Source organism: Triturus cristatus, chromosome 10 (genome assembly GCF_964204655.1).
Source record: "Triturus cristatus chromosome 10, aTriCri1.1, whole genome shotgun sequence".
Lineage (NCBI taxonomy): Eukaryota > Metazoa > Chordata > Amphibia > Caudata > Salamandridae > Triturus > Triturus cristatus.
In genome coordinates this window covers 958,025,339-958,042,862 of record NC_140593.1, presented here as the reverse complement: position 1 = coordinate 958,042,862, position 17,524 = coordinate 958,025,339, and the positions used below count along the sequence as shown (strand labels likewise).

Sequence of the window (17,524 nt, the reverse complement as noted above, 5' to 3'; positions counted from 1 at the left end):
GCACCTAGCTCTTGATTTTGTCTTTGTAAATATTTTATGGAAATATTTTATATTCATCTTTGGTTATTTCTTAAATAAGTATTATTTACGGTACAATAAGTTTCAGGTGAACCACTGTTTTGTACACATAAATACACGTCCAGGTTCACACTGGCATATGGGTTGCTTGTGTCTACTGAGTTGTGTTACATCACACATTTCCAATATAACTTATACAACACCGTATGGGACAGTGAGAGGTTGTTTATTCTGTATAATATCAGACGCAAATACACAGGCACATGCACACACACACAAGGGATTGTTTTCATGAAAAAGACTCATGTGCAGGTCATACACCATATGTGGTCATTTATATGGAAACACTGCTGCCCAGATATCAGTTTTCATGAGCTGTAAACATTACAGAGAACACCAGTCATTATCCTTTGATAGATGAACATAAGCTCTAATAATGTTGGTTGTTGAGCAGAGTAATTTTTACAATTCTGCTGAAAGCCAGAGAATGATGCCATGCAACACTCAAGTATTGGATAACTTACAGTTGTCATAATTGATTAAATTAATATGCCTTTCTTTTGATTCTCTAGTCGGAATTCTTCATCAACATGTGGTCCTTTCCGAAACCTGGATCATCCATTCAGTGCCATCTCCAGCTGGGTGGACTCAATATCCGGGACCACCAACTTAAAATGGGTCGTATGGATTTATCACAATTTGATTGAAAGTGTTCTCTTCTTTTTCATCCTTACACTTATTATCTTGTAAGTACTACTAAAGATATTTCAATTCTTTATTGAGTTTTCTTATTACTGTAACAAGAGTTGTACAATAAAAATTAAAAAATCAGTTGCCACACAGGGCAAGAAAATCCACAGAATTAAATGCTAATCCATAGTCCAACTGTATACCACATCTTCTGTAAAGCAAATAATAATTGACAACTAAAATCAAATAAAATGAAGAAAAAGAAAAACACAACCAACAAGGAAGAAAAGGAGAAGGAAATGGAAGACATGCACCTGCAATGGGAAGGAACGATTAAATTGGTTAACGCCCATATGGGAAGAAATAGGATATGATGTCAATTTATCCACATCTCCCAACACATCTAACAATAGGGGTCAACAGCTGGGAAACCCCAGGAGGGAGGGGCCAGGGAGCCGAGAATAGGGGTCAGTATGAAATATGAAGCAGTTTGCATTCAAGTAGACAAATGAATAGGTGAGCTCGACACTTCAATCTTTAGGAAACAAGCCCCAAACCTAGTCAAATATCTGCAATTTGTAATTTAACTTATAAATAAGATGCTCAAAGCATGCCATATCATACATGTTGTCCAACCAGATCTGCAGTGTGGATATTAGAGTTGACTTTCAAAGACGCAGTATCACCAATTTAGTAACCCCTAGAGCAGTGGATAGCCATCTACAAATATGCTGAGTCACTGAAGGAAGGTCAGACGTATCATGTAGTAACACCAACCGGGCTGTCAAAGGTCTGTCCACCCCAAGGGCCCTTCTCATATAATCCAAAACCAGCATCCAGAAAGCCTTCAGATAGCCACATTCTCCAACAGTATGAATCCACAGCAAGGTGGGCTCTGTGTAACATTACTGAGGACCAGTGCCAATTGTGCAGGATCTTAAAAAACTATACTTAAGATGTGCTTCCCGTAGTCCTTTATTATAATCCACCAGTAGAGTATCATCATCATCATCATTTGCTTATACCTGTCTGCGGAGCATATAGCGTCCATCTCTCAATTAATTTGGGGCTCGGAAAGACCCAGCTTACAGGGTGCTAAGCTCTACTCCACATCAGAGAAGGGTGGTTTACGTCTTCCACCTTTGGAGGGTCATTGGCTGGCTGGAATTGGTTACCCACTTCTAGGGCCACACCCTTATGGGTAGTGATGTAACTTCACATATTGCAGTCTTCCGGAGATCTAGCTGTCTATTACACTTCAAGACCTTTAATTACTCCCCTCAGTAATCTGATCATTCACACTTCCCAGTACGCTTGGCAACAAGCTCACAAGCTGGAGCAAGTTTCAAGTAGTATTGGGTCAAAGCCCCATTGTGGTTCAATGCAGCCATTATGACCAGCGAGGAAAACATGATTTGGCCTATGTGGATTGCTCATGGTATCCATCACATTGAAGTCCTTGTTTCTAATGGTTTTATCAAGTTGTTTCCAATCCTGAGAGGGGAATTAGCGATTCCAACCTCCCAACATTGGAGATACATACAAATATCCCATGCCCTATCACATGTACTTGGGAATCTGAATACTGACCTTCCTAGCTCGCCCATTACTCAATATATCCTTACTTGGAGAAACTTTGGCGGGCTATCTTGGGATTATATGTCACACATCCAAAGCATTGCATATCTGGTTGGAAACTCTTCTTAATATACAATTCCTGTAAGTACAACTAATGAAATAGAGAATGCTGTGGGATATGTTCTCTGCTTCTTGTTGGAATAGTAAAAAAAATTGGCAAATCCAATATGTTTCGGCTGTGAACCCTCATGGGTTTGTCATTTCTTTTTGGTGACTCAGTCAGCTGCAGTGGATGCATATGTATCTGCGGGGGGTCATATCGAATGCATTTTATTTTATTTTAACAAATTACTTTAAATGATGGCTGCATTGGATATTTGCACATCCGCTGTGGCCATCTTTGACTGGGGTATGTTCAAATAGAACAATACCCCTTTTGGAGATGCCCACCTCAGAACTGTGTGTGGCCATATTGGAATGGTCAGAAATCATTTTAACATGGCAGTCAACCAATTGCATGCCGTTCAGCATAAAGTTAAAAACAAATAAGGAAGTGAGGTGGCAACGGGATGCTAGGTGGGTTGAAGATGTGGTGATGAGGTGAAGAGAGGAGAGTGAGGATAACGGAAAGCAACTCAAGAGAGTGTCAGAACATAGTCAATTCCATCTAAAAGTTATCCAGTCAGAATACTGTGAGACCAAAATGCTCCTGGGCAGGACAAACACAAGAAAAGGGCAGACATCTATTTAATCAGGTGTAGGGAAGTGAGACAGACAGAAAACTTCCCAATCATGAGCAAGTTGCTTATCCAAAGCCCACTCCAAGTCAGTGGTGCTGGAATTTTTTTTAGAGTGGAGTTGATGCCATTAATGTTATATCACTAAAATCATGGCGATTGTGAAAGATCCAAACAGCATACAAAAACAATGAGTAGAAAATGTATTATGCCCATTCAGTAGGAAAGTGGTAATGTATGTAGCTGGTGGTACATTCTGGAGCACTGGTGAGGCAGAATACTGTCATTTACAGACAGCACATTTTCTGTTAAAATAGCCACTAAATCTGCCTAGATATGCAGTTTTACCTGTAAAAATATGTTGCGCAAAAGCGAATATATGTGGAAATCAGTTTCAGTGGATATTTATCATTAGAGCACATACAAATAAAGTAACTTGATTTCTTTTTATCCTGTTAAAATCGTTGTTTCCATTACATTTCAGAATTACAAAAAGTGCTTCATGTGTGCTTTACCTAATTGCTGATATAATTTGAATTATGTGTTTAGTTCCTATCCTGATATTTAATTGTTTCTCTGCCTTAGAAAGAAATCTGAAATTCTACAGCCTTTCCTTTCGTTTATTGTACCATAGCAGGATTGTAACCTAGATCACATTTACAAAATCCTCTCACTTTGCAGTCAGAAAAATAAAAGTGAAATCCAGTTTCCTGAATGAGCAGCAATTTGTTGGAACATGTAGTCTGAAATTTGACCTTTGTCTTTGAATGTGCAACAAATGTGACAGGATACTCACAAAATGTAGTCATCTTTATTGATCATTCATCTTCTGAACTCCAGCATGATTATTTCTGAGGGTGCTGCAGCACTCCCCATCACCCCTTGTTAGAAATGGAGTTTCTTGTTGGCTAGGGTGTACACCTAAGCCAGGCAGAACTCACCACTCTAGTCAGGGTAAGGGAGTTACACACCCAAGATAACCTCTGCTCACCCCCTTGACAGGGCAGTCAGGCTTATCCCAGAGGCAATGTGTAAAGCGTTTGCGCAACCCACCCACACACCAGTGGCACACTTGGCACACCACAAAAGAGACTCCCAACAATGTTATATAAAAATATCCTTTGTATTATTCATAAAAATACATTAGATCGCAATCACATAGATCACTGTGCCACTTGACGCTTGTCATGACATCACATAGAACGTAAATCATTTTGCCAACCAGGCAATTGTCATAACACCAAATTTAGTCCAATAAAGTAACTACTTATAGGTTGCACGTGCCATTAAAGAACATCATCACTGTACATATCAATATAACTCCTGAAAATGAGGCAGTGAGATAATGCACACACCCATGTGAATCACCTAATAGGATTAGGGCATAAAATGACATCAATCCTGCCCTCAGGACATCAAAATGCAGTAGATTTGTCTGTTAGCACCCTCTGCGCTCTTACTAGGTTTCATACTATACTTTTCACAACACGTATGTGACAGGCACACCGGTACATCTACCACAGAAATTATGGTATTCCTTGGCGTTTCACACTAAGCGGAGCCTCCATAAATGATTCCTCACGTAAGTCATACAACAAATTTCTGTGTATCGAGTGTTTCCAGGTATGCGCATAGGCATGGGGGACACTCGTATGGTACCCTTCAGCGGAGCGACCACGCCTGGACCTCCAAACGCAGGGCAATCTCAGGAGGCTGCCTGCAAAGAGTGGTGCAACTTTACTGGTGTTGGGGGTGCCACCGCTTGCAGCACCCAGATAGTAAACACTACAATATGGGATGCACCTTTTCACAACCACGCGTGCACCATGTGCGAGCGATCTCCGGGGCTTACTCCCCCAAGGGTATCACTGTCTCCCTCCTTCTAGATGGAACCACGCAGCTGCCCGCGTGACTGCCGCACAGCCGGAAAAAAGTTGGGCTACCCCGCCATGGGTGTGGAGGTGTTTGCTGGCACCGTGCCCTCGCAGGGCCCCTGGATTTAACTTCACTGCCAGCGGCCTCCTTCCCCCGGCCTCGCTCGTAGCAGGATGTCAGTGAAGCTCATTAGCGTTCTCCTCAGGTTTTCTTCTCGCTGCAGCTGCAACCTGCGGGGGCTACGTGTGTGGCACCTTCCGGTACCACAACTTCGGACACAGTCTTCTCCCCCCCTTGAAGAAAACTCATACACTCATTCTATTTTGTTTTTTGGTTAACATTATTAATATACTTATTGAAATATTTCCACAGGAATATTCATTTGATTAATACAGCAAAAATAAATACCATTCACATTACAATACAAGAAAGATGTGTACAATCGCTACCAAACATTTACTGATGTAAGGAAGACACGAGAAGGAAAAGGCATCAGAAAATGAACTAGATTTACACAATATAACTATAGCTTTTAAGTAAAAAATGAATAACATAATAGAAAGAGACAAAAAAATAAATGATTGAAATCTTGATGTTCCCTAATAACAATGGAATAACCCTGATGTTTAGACTTTTAGTACAAGAAAGCTGATTATATTTGCCTATTGGTAGATACCCTAGTTTAAAATTCATATAAAATCTAATCCCTTCAGGATTTAAATTTGCTTTTAAGTAAAACTGACCTTCTCCCACTTGGACACAAGATCAATTAAAGTTGATTGATTTATTGTTTCAACAATGAACAAAACCTTTATCAAAGGTTGATTTAAGATTTCTGATTTGGTATTTCCCTAGGCCAGCAGTTGCTAACCTTTTGATTTCTATAGATCCCCTATAAATGATTATTGGAATCCTGCCCCCCTACCCCTCACTGAGTCATTATTGGAAACCGGGGACCCATTGCCTAAGCAATTGTAATGTTTTGAATCGAAAATCAATACCCAAAAATATAAAACCAAGTATACACCAAACAGATGCTCCAATATTTTGATATTTTGTTTAATTCACAATCAAATATATATAAATAAGTTTTCACATTTGCTTCTTTATTTGTATACTTCATTAATCTTAGTGCATTATTTTACCATTATTTTATTATGTAAAACAGTCCCGGACCCCCTGAGTACGCCTCGTGGAACCCCAGCTGTCCCCGAACAACAGGTCAAGATGTACTGCCCTAGGCCTTTACAAATAATTAAACCTATTTAGAAAAAAATACTTCTGATTAAGATCACTTGAAAGTTCTTGCCAGATGGTCCTTTTTAAAACAGATAAAGGAGCATAAAAGTAACGAATCTCCTGAGAAAAGGCATGATAACTCATTGAAGTTAAAGCAAGTTCCAGTTGCAGACTCTTGGATAGTGATGGTAGGCCCTCCAATGTTGGGATTCAACCTTATTCATGTTAATGATGATTGATAGAGTCTGAACTTCATTGTATATATACCAGTGACTGGACTTTTAGAAATACAAATGTTTAATACAAAAAATTGCAACTTTAATGTTTAATGGTTAAAAAAATGCAATAAACCCTTTCTGTCAGAACTAGATGTGGCTCACTCTAGCTTTTTATAGCTTAGCCATAAAATATTATTCAACACGAAAAATTCTAAGGGAATATAGAAATGCACCATGACACAGGTAGCAAACACAAAAATCACAAAAGGTTGTATCCAAACTTGACTTCTGTTCACAATGATAGGTCACAACAGCTGTAGTGTGGTGAAAGCAAAATCTATATTCTTTCACCTCAGTGGCACCCAAGTTGTTGAACACCTCTGACTATTTCCAAATGCAGTTCCTAATGATCAGTGGTTGCCATGATGACTACAATGAGGTCCATATATTCCAAGTACTCTCAGGGCTTTCCCAGGCTGTGTTTCTCTGGCACTGATTACTTTAGTCACTTTGACCACTCCAACCCAGGTGGCACATTGAGACAAAAACCACATGAAGTCATCAGCAGACACTGTAAAAATGTTCAGGTCATCAGGCGAGGCAGGGATTGCGAACTGTACCAGACACTGTCTGTTTTACTGTACTCCAAAGCAGTCATAAACCACAAGCCACCCCACCTCAAGGAGCCCCACCGCCCACCTCCTGCAGCTGGGGACGCAGCCACTACCACATGAAGTCACTATCAGACATGTTAACATTTTCAGATTACCAATCGTGGCAGGAATAGTAAGCCGTACCAGACATTGCTTGGTTCACCATAGCTGCAAAGCACCCATGCACCACAAGCCATCCCATCTCCGGGGGCCACATTGCCCCAGCTCCTGTGGCTGTGGCTGCTGTCACACCAGCAGTATATACACTCAAACAAAAACAGGTATGTATTAAATCTCAATTTGTGGTGCTTAGATCTGTAGCACTGAGAGAGGGATCAAGCAGCAAGTCTTACAGCAGAGCTCTCCATTTGATCCTCTGGTGGGCACAGCATGACCCATTCTGCCACTTCTGCGATAAACATATGAGTGAAGCAGAACTTCTAATGCTTAATGTATTATTGTTTCTGTTTAGTGAGAGTTAGAGTTTGATTATGCTTACAATCAAAAATTGCCATTAGTATGAGCAGCATTGATGGCTTGTGGGCTGCAACCTGGTGTGAGCATGTGTGCACCCTATCTGGGTGTTTGAATTGCCCACTGTGCAGTGCCACCCATTCACAAAAAATACTTCTGTCATGCAAGCCATCTCATAAACAAGCACCCTGTGAAAGAGAAAATGCAGCAAACATTCCAAACTGTGTTAATCTACAAATCTGGGTCTGTGCGCTGAGAGTCTCTATAACCCTTGATGGTGAGGACCTTCATGAGGGTGAGTGCAATCCCAAACTGCACCCACAATATAGGGGCCTTTAGGACTCACTCAAGGACTAGGGTGCGTTTTGCCATAAGCACAGAGACTTAAAGTGAGGCCCTTGTATCACTGACCGTGTCAACACATGTGAACTTCACTTTCCAGCCTCTTGGGGGAGCAGTCGAGAAACTCCCCATGGGTTTATTACTGCAGTCCATGTAAGGGATTTCTCCAAAGGTTCCCAAAGGGCTCCCATGAGAGAGGTGTAAAATATCCAGAACCTCTGGCCATTTTACATGTCACCCCAAACCTCTTTGCCACTGTGCATGCTTCAGTAATATAAGCATGCACCCTGCACGTAGGACTATATCATTTTAAAGAGGCCAGGCCAAATAAGGGAACACCCACATATGAATGTGGGGGTGAACTTGAGCTGCACTCATTCCAATTTTCAGAAGGGGAGTTGAACCTTCTTCTGTGTTATATATCTGTGATCCCTACAGGCCGGATATACTTTGTGCTGTGGGTGCAGATTCAATAATCTCGCTTCTGCTGTTTTTGCAGCATTTGAGGTAAGAGCCTACGCTTGATAAGAAAGCATAGATGAACGTTGCCTGCATTTTTGGCAAAAAATTAACTGTTACATAGGGGAACTTAGACTGCCCAGGTTCACCTCAGGGTCATTCGAATGTGACATCAAGTCGCGAAAGTGACATCAAGTCTTAACAGACTGTTGAGAAAATGTCAGACCTTCCCTGTCTCCATTGCACACCAATGCCAATCCTCTACATGGTAAGAGACATGTACCCCTCTCCAACTGTACTGTTAACTGGAACCTTAATGCAGATTTTTTTGCCATTGACATACAGATCTTAAGTGTGTGCCATGACATGGACCTGCTCATGGATTGCGATCTTGTTGGACCGGGAGTGGCACCTAAAGCGCTACGCTTACTTTGATGGAAGGCTACTGTCTTCACTAAGAGTTAAGCAGCACAAGGGCAGTGGTGGCAGCATGCAGGGTAGTGAAAAGGACCTTTTTCCTTGTGTCCCTAGAAGGAAGCCTACAGTCTCACTCACCTTTTTTAAGTAATGCTGATGTGTGATTTACTCACCCTTTGGCCTACATCAGGTAGATGTGGAGTGCTGGGCAGAGAGGGGGTAGTGATTCTGCGCTAGATGTATGCTTGCCTCGGAAGGGTAAAGTAAGGGATAGAGCAGTACTATTCATTTCATGTGTGGTTAGTGCATGTACTGGGAGTAGTATGTATGCCTGTGAGGAGTACATTACATGAGAGATCTAGTGCTGTGCAGTCTGTGTGCAATGAACGCATGTGCTAGGTACAAGTGTGCTTGCGTGAAGTACAATACATAAAGGATGATGTTTTGTGCAGCATGCATATGGTGTGTGTGTGCGGGCAGTGAGTGTGTTTGTAAATAGCACACCCTGGTTAAATATAGAAAAGCTTCAGTGCTGAACAGTGTGTGCAGACTGAGTGTGTGTGCTCAATGCATGGGTACTTGTAACGGTACAATACATGGAGGTAACAGTGCTGGACAGTAAGTGTGCTTTGAATGTACACTGAGGTAGTGTGCCTGCAATGGTACATAACATGGAGGACCATGGGTTCCATTTTGGGAAGCCCAGGCCTGCCTGGTGAACACATGAGGAGGAGAGGAATCCCCCCAGACAGATTTGTGTATTGCTGCATTTGTGTGAGCTGTGTGGGGCACACACTTGAGGAGGAAAGGAAGATCGACCCTTTACACATCAAAAGACTGTTCTTTGATTCTGTGATAGATCACAAGGAAAGGGCCTGGACATATCTCAGGAAAGGAGATGGGGCTGGTAAGGGAATCATAAAGAGGAGGGCTGGGAGACTGGGATTAACATTTGGAAGCAAATATCACTGTGACCGACATCCAGGCTTGTGCTGGAGGAGCTTTCCCCTGTATTATTTCATTCCGCAGAAACCCCGTATGTCAGATGGGGCTGCCATTGTCAATGCAGCCAAACGATTAAGGTCGCCACCCAAAGGAGAGACTGAGACTACGGTCGGCAGGTTCGACTCGCACTGCGAGGGCACTTCCCCTGACTCACTATTGAGGACTGCTGAGGTTGCTGTGAATGACGTCACACCTTCATCAGCTCCTGTCAAAAACTAAAGAAAGCATTCCCCCCTGCCCACGCTGGGTAAAGCCAACTTACTGCGTCTTTGCAAACTGGGAGCTGCTCTGATATCTGAGAAAACATCAGCAGCCCCCCTCAGGAGAGAGATCTTGCCCTGTTGTGTGCTGCTGCATGGTCCACGACTAGCCCATATTCTCTCAGCGTAGCAGGACTCGTAGGTGCTTCTGGTGAGGGCACCCGACCCTCTGCAACACTTAACTATTCCATGCTGCGTGAGCGGGTAAGTCGTGAACGGGGCCTGTTGGGCCCCGGGGGACTTGCTGCTAATGGCGCTGCAGCAACATAGACACTTCTGACTAAAACCTGAAGAGTCAAAAGTGAACTCTTGACTATGGCCTAATAGTGAGCATTCCCTAGATACGGCCACCAGTAAATGAGAAATAACCTCAAACATGTTACACGAAATGGGTGGAACATGGATTTTCCTGACAACTACTAGAGCTCCGACCTCAAGGGGATTGTGTGGTTGCTTCTGAATGTCGTATGTATTTTCATGTGTAGAGTTAGAAATAAAATACTACTTTTTCTTATAAATGCAATTTTGACTGGACATTGATTTATTGTTCGTACTGTTTGCCCTTTGAGTTATGAGTTGGGTTCACTGACCTGTATTTACATCTACCCCGTGGGAGCTTTGACTGTTTGACCACAGCTACCAGTGAGAGTCAGGTGCAGAAGGAACACTTGGCCCAGCTGCTTTGTATCTATAGTAGGTTGGGCTCCGTACAACAGGAGTAAAAGGCCTCAACCACCATGGTTGGGCCCAGTAACCCTTTTGTGCCCAGTGGCCTCTGAAAGGGGTTCTGACAGTCCAACTCAAACAAAATATTACATGCACCTTAGAAATGGAATAGGTATACTGTGTCAGAGAGCTGTGAATTTTCTCGCAGTACTTTTTTGTTCTTTTGTTTCACTCCCCTTCCCTTCCTTACAGGGCTCTCGGTAGTGGTTACTAGTGGTTTGTTTATCACCTTACAAATTACCAAATAGAAAATCAATTGAATACTGTCGAGCATAGATTAATTTGTGTGGAGCCACAAAAGCATGACAATATTTCCATACAGACGGTTTTTGTCCCCAATGCTCTAGTTAAACTTATGGAATTATTATTTTGGAGTATTTAACAACAGATATTTATAAGTACCCCTCTGTATACAATGTATAGAGTGTGGCAATTAACTCTGACGCCCACCAGAACCTTCTCCCAAACCTCTACTAAGGGCTAGACATCTTGGACTCTTGAGAATTGAATATAGTTTGAAGGCTTCAAGTCATAACAATTTCATAGTGTTTTCACCTCAAAGTTTATGAGAAATTAGGCAAACAAATATTTAAGCTAATACGAGATCACTGATTTAGCCACCGTCAAAAAGTGGGTAACCAGCGGGTAAGTCATGAACGGGGCCTGTTGGGCCCTGGGGGACTTGCTGCTAATGGCGCTGCGGCACCATAGACACTTTTGACTAAAACCTGAAGAGTCAAAAGTGAACTCTTGACTATGGCCTAATAGTGAGCATTCCCTAGATGCGGCCACCAGTAAATGAGAAATAACCTCAAACATGTTACACGAAATGAGTGGAACATGGATTTTCCTGACAACTACTAGAGTTCCGACCTCAAGGGGATTGTGTGGTTGCTTCTGAATGTCGTATGTATTTTCATGCGTAGAGTTAGAAATAAAATACTACTTTTTCTTATAAATGCAATTTTACTGGACATTGATTTATTGTTCGTACTGTTTGCCCTTTGAGTTATGAGTTGGGTTCACTGACCTGTATTTACATCTACCCCGAGGGAGCTTTGACTGTTTGACCACAGCTACCAGTGAGAGTCAGGTGCAGAAGGAGTACTTGGCCCAGCTGCTCTGTATCTATAGTAGGTTGGGCTCCGTACAACAGGAATAAAAGGCCTCAACCACCATGGTTGGGCCCAGTAACCCTTTTGTGCCCAGTGGCCTCTGAAAGGGGTTCTGACAGTCCAACTCAAACAAAATATTACATGCACCTTAGAAATGGAATAGATATACTGTGTCAGAGAGCGGTGAATTTTCTCCCAGTACTTTTTTGTTCTTTTGTTTCACTCCCCTTCCCTTCCTTACCGGGCTCTTGGTAGTGGTTACTAGTGGTTTGTTTATCACCTTACAAATTACCAAATAAAATATCAATTGAATACTGTCGAGCATAGATTAATTTGTGTGCAGCCACAAAAGCATGACATTATTTCCACTCAGACAGATTTTGTCCCCAATGCTCTAGTTAAATTTATGGGATTATTATTTTGGGATATTTAACAACAGATATTTATAAGTACCCCTCTGTATACAACGTATAGAGTGTGGCAATTAACTCTGACACCCACCAGAACCTTCTCCCAAACCTCGACTAAGGGCTAGACATCTTGGGCTCTTGAGAATTAATTATAGTTTGAAGGCTTCAAGTCATAACAATTTCATAGTATTTTCACCTCAAAGTTTATGAGAAATTAGGCAGACAAATATTTAAGCTAATACGAGATCACTGATTTAGCCACCGTCAAAAAGTGGGTAACCAGCGGGTAAGTCGTGAACGGGGCCTGTTGGACCCCGGGGGACTTGCTGCTAATGGCGCTGCGGCACCATAGACACTTTTGACTAAAACCTGAAGAGTCAAAAGTGAACTCTTGACTATGGCCTAATAGTGAGCATTCCCTAGATGCGGCCACTAGTAAATGAGAAATAACCTCAAACATGTTACACGAAATGGGTGGAACATGGATTTTCCTGACAACTACTAGAGCTCTGACCTCAAGGGGATTGTGAGGTTGCTTCTGAATGTCGTATGTATATTCATGTGTAGAGTTAGAAATAAAATACTACTTTTTCTTATAAATGCAATTTTGACTGGACATTGATTTATTGTTCGTACTGTTTGCCCTTTGAGTTATGAGTTGGGTTCACTGACCTGTATTTACATCTACCCCGTGGGAGCTTTGACTGTTTGACCACAGCTACCAGTGAGAGTCAGGTGCAGAAGGAACACTTGGCCCAGCTGCTTTGTATCTATAGTAGGTTGGGCTCCGTACAACAGGAGTAAAAGGCCTCAACCACCATGGTTGGGCCCAGTAACCCTTTTGTGCCCAGTGGCCTCTGAAAGGGGTTCTGACAGTCCAACTCAAACAAAATATTACATGCACCTTAGAAATGGAATAGGTATACTGTGTCAGAGAGCTGTGAATTTTCTCGCAGTACTTTTTTGTTCTTTTGTTTCACTCCCCTTCCCTTCCTTACAGGGCTCTCGGTAGTGGTTACTAGTGGTTTGTTTATCACCTTACAAATTACCAAATAGAAAATCAATTGAATACTGTCGAGCATAGATTAATTTGTGTGGAGCCACAAAAGCATGACAATATTTCCATACAGACGGTTTTTGTCCCCAATGCTCTAGTTAAACTTATGGAATTATTATTTTGGAGTATTTAACAACAGATATTTATAAGTACCCCTCTGTATACAATGTATAGAGTGTGGCAATTAACTCTGACGCCCACCAGAACCTTCTCCCAAACCTCTACTAAGGGCTAGACATCTTGGACTCTTGAGAATTGAATATAGTTTGAAGGCTTCAAGTCATAACAATTTCATAGTGTTTTCACCTCAAAGTTTATGAGAAATTAGGCAAACAAATATTTAAGCTAATACGAGATCACTGATTTAGCCACCGTCAAAAAGTGGGTAACCAGCGGGTAAGTCATGAACGGGGCCTGTTGGGCCCTGGGGGACTTGCTGCTAATGGCGCTGCGGCACCATAGACACTTTTGACTAAAACCTGAAGAGTCAAAAGTGAACTCTTGACTATGGCCTAATAGTGAGCATTCCCTAGATGCGGCCACCAGTAAATGAGAAATAACCTCAAACATGTTACACGAAATGAGTGGAACATGGATTTTCCTGACAACTACTAGAGTTCCGACCTCAAGGGGATTGTGTGGTTGCTTCTGAATGTCGTATGTATTTTCATGCGTAGAGTTAGAAATAAAATACTACTTTTTCTTATAAATGCAATTTTGACTGGACATTGATTTATTGTTCGTACTGTTTGCCCTTTGAGTTATGAGTTGGGTTCACTGACCTGTATTTACATCTACCCCGAGGGAGCTTTGACTGTTTGACCACAGCTACCAGTGAGAGTCAGGTGCAGAAGGAGTACTTGGCCCAGCTGCTCTGTATCTATAGTAGGTTGGGCTCCGTACAACAGGAATAAAAGGCCTCAACCACCATGGTTGGGCCCAGTAACCCTTTTGTGCCCAGTGGCCTCTGAAAGGGGTTCTGACAGTCCAACTCAAACAAAATATTACATGCACCTTAGAAATGGAATAGATATACTGTGTCAGTGTAACGCCCTGAACGTCTCAGGATCGTTTAACAGACACGACAATGAGGACGCAACCACTTGTGAAGGGTTAGTTCTTTTAATGAAGGCAAATAAAATACAAAGAACAAACAAAAGTTATAGTCACTGGAATCCTCCAGGCTAGGTACGTTACCAGCCCACAGCACGGATGGTCCTAACCGTCCTCTGCATATACGCCGATCCCAGGGCAGAAATGAAATGGCCGACAATGCCAATCGGTAGGCTGTGAGGGGCACGAAGAGTGTTGGGGAGAATCGAGGAGTCAGGGAAACACCCAGCCGGGGTCTCTACCTGAAGGGAGCAGCCGCTCAACCTCTTCCTCAGACTGCACCGGGACGCGGAGTCACCTCCTGGTGATGCGTCACCGATACCCCAATCACAAGCAAGAAGACTGAACCGAGAGCAGCCGCTCGATCGATCCTGTGGACTTCCGAGTCTGTAACGCGGCAAACACCTCCTGGTGTGCGTTACAGCTGGCAGTCCCTGTGTCTCTGGTCGGGCTGGGAGTTACGACTCCAACCAGCAAAAGCGCCACTGCGCTTGGCCTCAGCCGAGTCAAAAAGCGAAGCTCAATGGTTGACCGGTAGAGCTTCCGGGTCCTTCACAGGTGACGATGGGGCAAGACACGGCCCAGGGAGTAACGACTCGACCTACCTCCGTTCTTGCCTTACTGGAGCACCACTCCGGAACACTGCTCTTCACGAAGCAGGTACGTCGGTGTAAACACAATATCCGACAGCCTTGTACCTCCCGGTTCCTCCCTTTATAGGGCGTGTTTTCCTTGAGTTATGTAACAGCTCTCCTGTTTACATAAGGGCGTGTTTCCTTTGAGTTATGTAACAGCTCTCCTGTTTACATAAGGGCGTGTTTCCCTTGAGTTATGTAACAGCTCTCCTGTTTACATAACCTCTCAACCGCTAAGCATCCTGGGAGATGTAGTCCGTTTTCGCTGGTTACCGTTTTCCTCCCCTCGTATGACAGGAATTCTTGACAGTACATCCTCCCTCTCAGCGGCTCCCCACGGGTCCAGCGCTGGCAGGAAAACGCCGATGGAACAAGGAGACCAAGCGCGGAGCATGAACCCCTTCAGCCGGTTCCCATGAATGCTCCTCCGGGCCATAGCCTTTCCACGCAACCAGGTACCACAGCTTCCCCCTGCGCCATTTGGACGCCCGTATGCCCGACACTTCATACTCCACCTCCGACTCCACGCATACCGGCCTAGGTGTCCCAGACGGCTTGGAGGGTGCTGGTTTGAGCAATGATACATGAAAGACAGGGTGTATCCGCAATGACTGGGGCAAGCACACCTTCACGTTCACGGGACCCATACACTTGGTAATTCGATAGGGGCCCATGTACTTGGGATGGAACACACTGTTCTTTCGAAACCTCATGTTTCTTGTGGATATCCAGACGTAGTCTCCAGTGCGGTACAGTGGCCCGGGCCTTCTCTTCCTATCTGCCGCAGCCTTGTATCTTCTCTTGGCCTCTATTAGGACAGCCCTTGAGCGCATCAACGTGTCTTTTATGTGTGCCACCCTGTCCGCTGTGGCGGGAATCCTGTCCTCTCTGAACGGATGTAGAAATGGCAAGAACCTGGGATGTTGGCCATAGTTGCTATAGAACGGAGATGACTGTGTGGAGCTGTGAGTGGCGTTGTTATAGGCTATCTCTGCAACCCATAGCAAGTCGACCCATTCTTCCCTGCCCTGGTCCACAAAACATCGCAGATACTGTTTGAGCGTTTGGTTCAGGCGCTCGGTTTGGCCGTCCGTTTGAGGGTGGTAGCTGGTGGACAGGGCGGTCTTAACATGCAGCGCAGTGCACCAAGTCTTCCAGAATTGCGCAGTAAACTGCGACCCCCGGTCCGACACGATCACCCCAGGTAATCCATGCAGTCGTACCACATTCTTTAGGAGTAGTGACGCCAATTCCCCGGCCGTAGGGACTCTCTTGCAGGGGATGAAGTGCCCCATTTTCGTCAAGTAATCCACCACCACCAGTATTGCTGTCATCCCCTGGTCTACCGGTAGGCCCACCACGAAGTCCAGTGATATGCTATCCCATGGTCTATCCGGGGTCGGAAGTGGATGTAAGAGCCCTTGGGTTCGGCCATGGTCGGCCTTCATGGTAGCACACGTAGGACACTCCTGTCCCCACCTCCTGACATCCACTCTCATGGTTGGCCACCAGAAATGCCTTCCCATGCTAGCCACCGTTTTTTCAAAGCCCAAATGACCTGCGCATGGAGAGTCATGGCACCAGATGAATGCTTGTTTCCTTAGCCTAGGCGTGGGTATCAATAGGCACCTGCCCTTCAGGGGTATCCCGTCCTTCAGCTGCCATTCTCTGTGACTGAGGAGCCACCTCCGCCATGCGAATGACCTGATCCCTCTCTTTATTCCCCTCAGGAAAGTATCCGGTTGGATAACCCCCAATACCATCCTCGGGGAAATGATGGAACGCTCGGTTGCAGGCAATGGTTACCTAACTGCAGATTGACGGGACAGGGCGTCCGCCTTCCGGTTTTCCGTCCCCGGCCGATATGTGATGCGGAAGTTGAACCCCGCAAAGAAGATCATCCACCGCAGCTGCCTGGGAGAAAGGTGTCTAGTGGCCGTCATGAACTGTAGGTTCCGATGGTCCGTGTACACCGATACCACATGTCTTGCCCCCATCAACCAATGCCTCCATTCAGTGAAGGCGTCCTTGATTGCGAGAAGCTCCTTCTCCGCAATATGGTAGTTGCGTTCGGCGTCGTTGAGTTTGCGGGACATGTACGCAACGGGATGAAGCACCCCTGTGTCGTGGTTGCGTTGGGACAAGATAGCCCCCAGCGCCACATCCGATGCGTCCGCTTCCACCACGTAGGGGAGATCCGGATCGGGGTGAGCCAACACCGGCGCCTTACCAAAGGCGCTTTTCAGGGCCTCAAAGGCTTTGTTCGCTTCAGGGGACCAGACAAACTCCTTGGACTTCCTCAGTAGCTGTGTGATTGGGGCCACCACTCCTGAAAATCCATCTATAAACCGCCTGTAAAAGTTGGCAAAGCCAATGAAACTTTGGACGTCCTTCACGCTTTGGGGCACCGGCCATTCTTTCACCGCCTTGATCTTTCGTTCTGCCATCTCCTGTCCCTCTGGACTCAGCATCACTCCGAGGAATTCCACGGATGTGACGTGGA

General features: G+C 44.3%; 1 protein-coding gene across 1 annotated transcript in view; it reads left to right on the top strand.

Moving 5' to 3' along the window:
- The window catches only part of TMC5 (transmembrane channel like 5), a 524,224-nt gene that overhangs the window by 439,137 nt on the left and 67,563 nt on the right, over positions 1-17,524 (top strand). Inside the window, exon 18 of the mRNA XM_085628842.1 lies at positions 591-764. Within this exon, the coding sequence (XP_085484968.1) occupies positions 591-764 (174 nt within the window). The remainder of the gene's footprint in view (positions 1-590; positions 765-17,524) is intronic.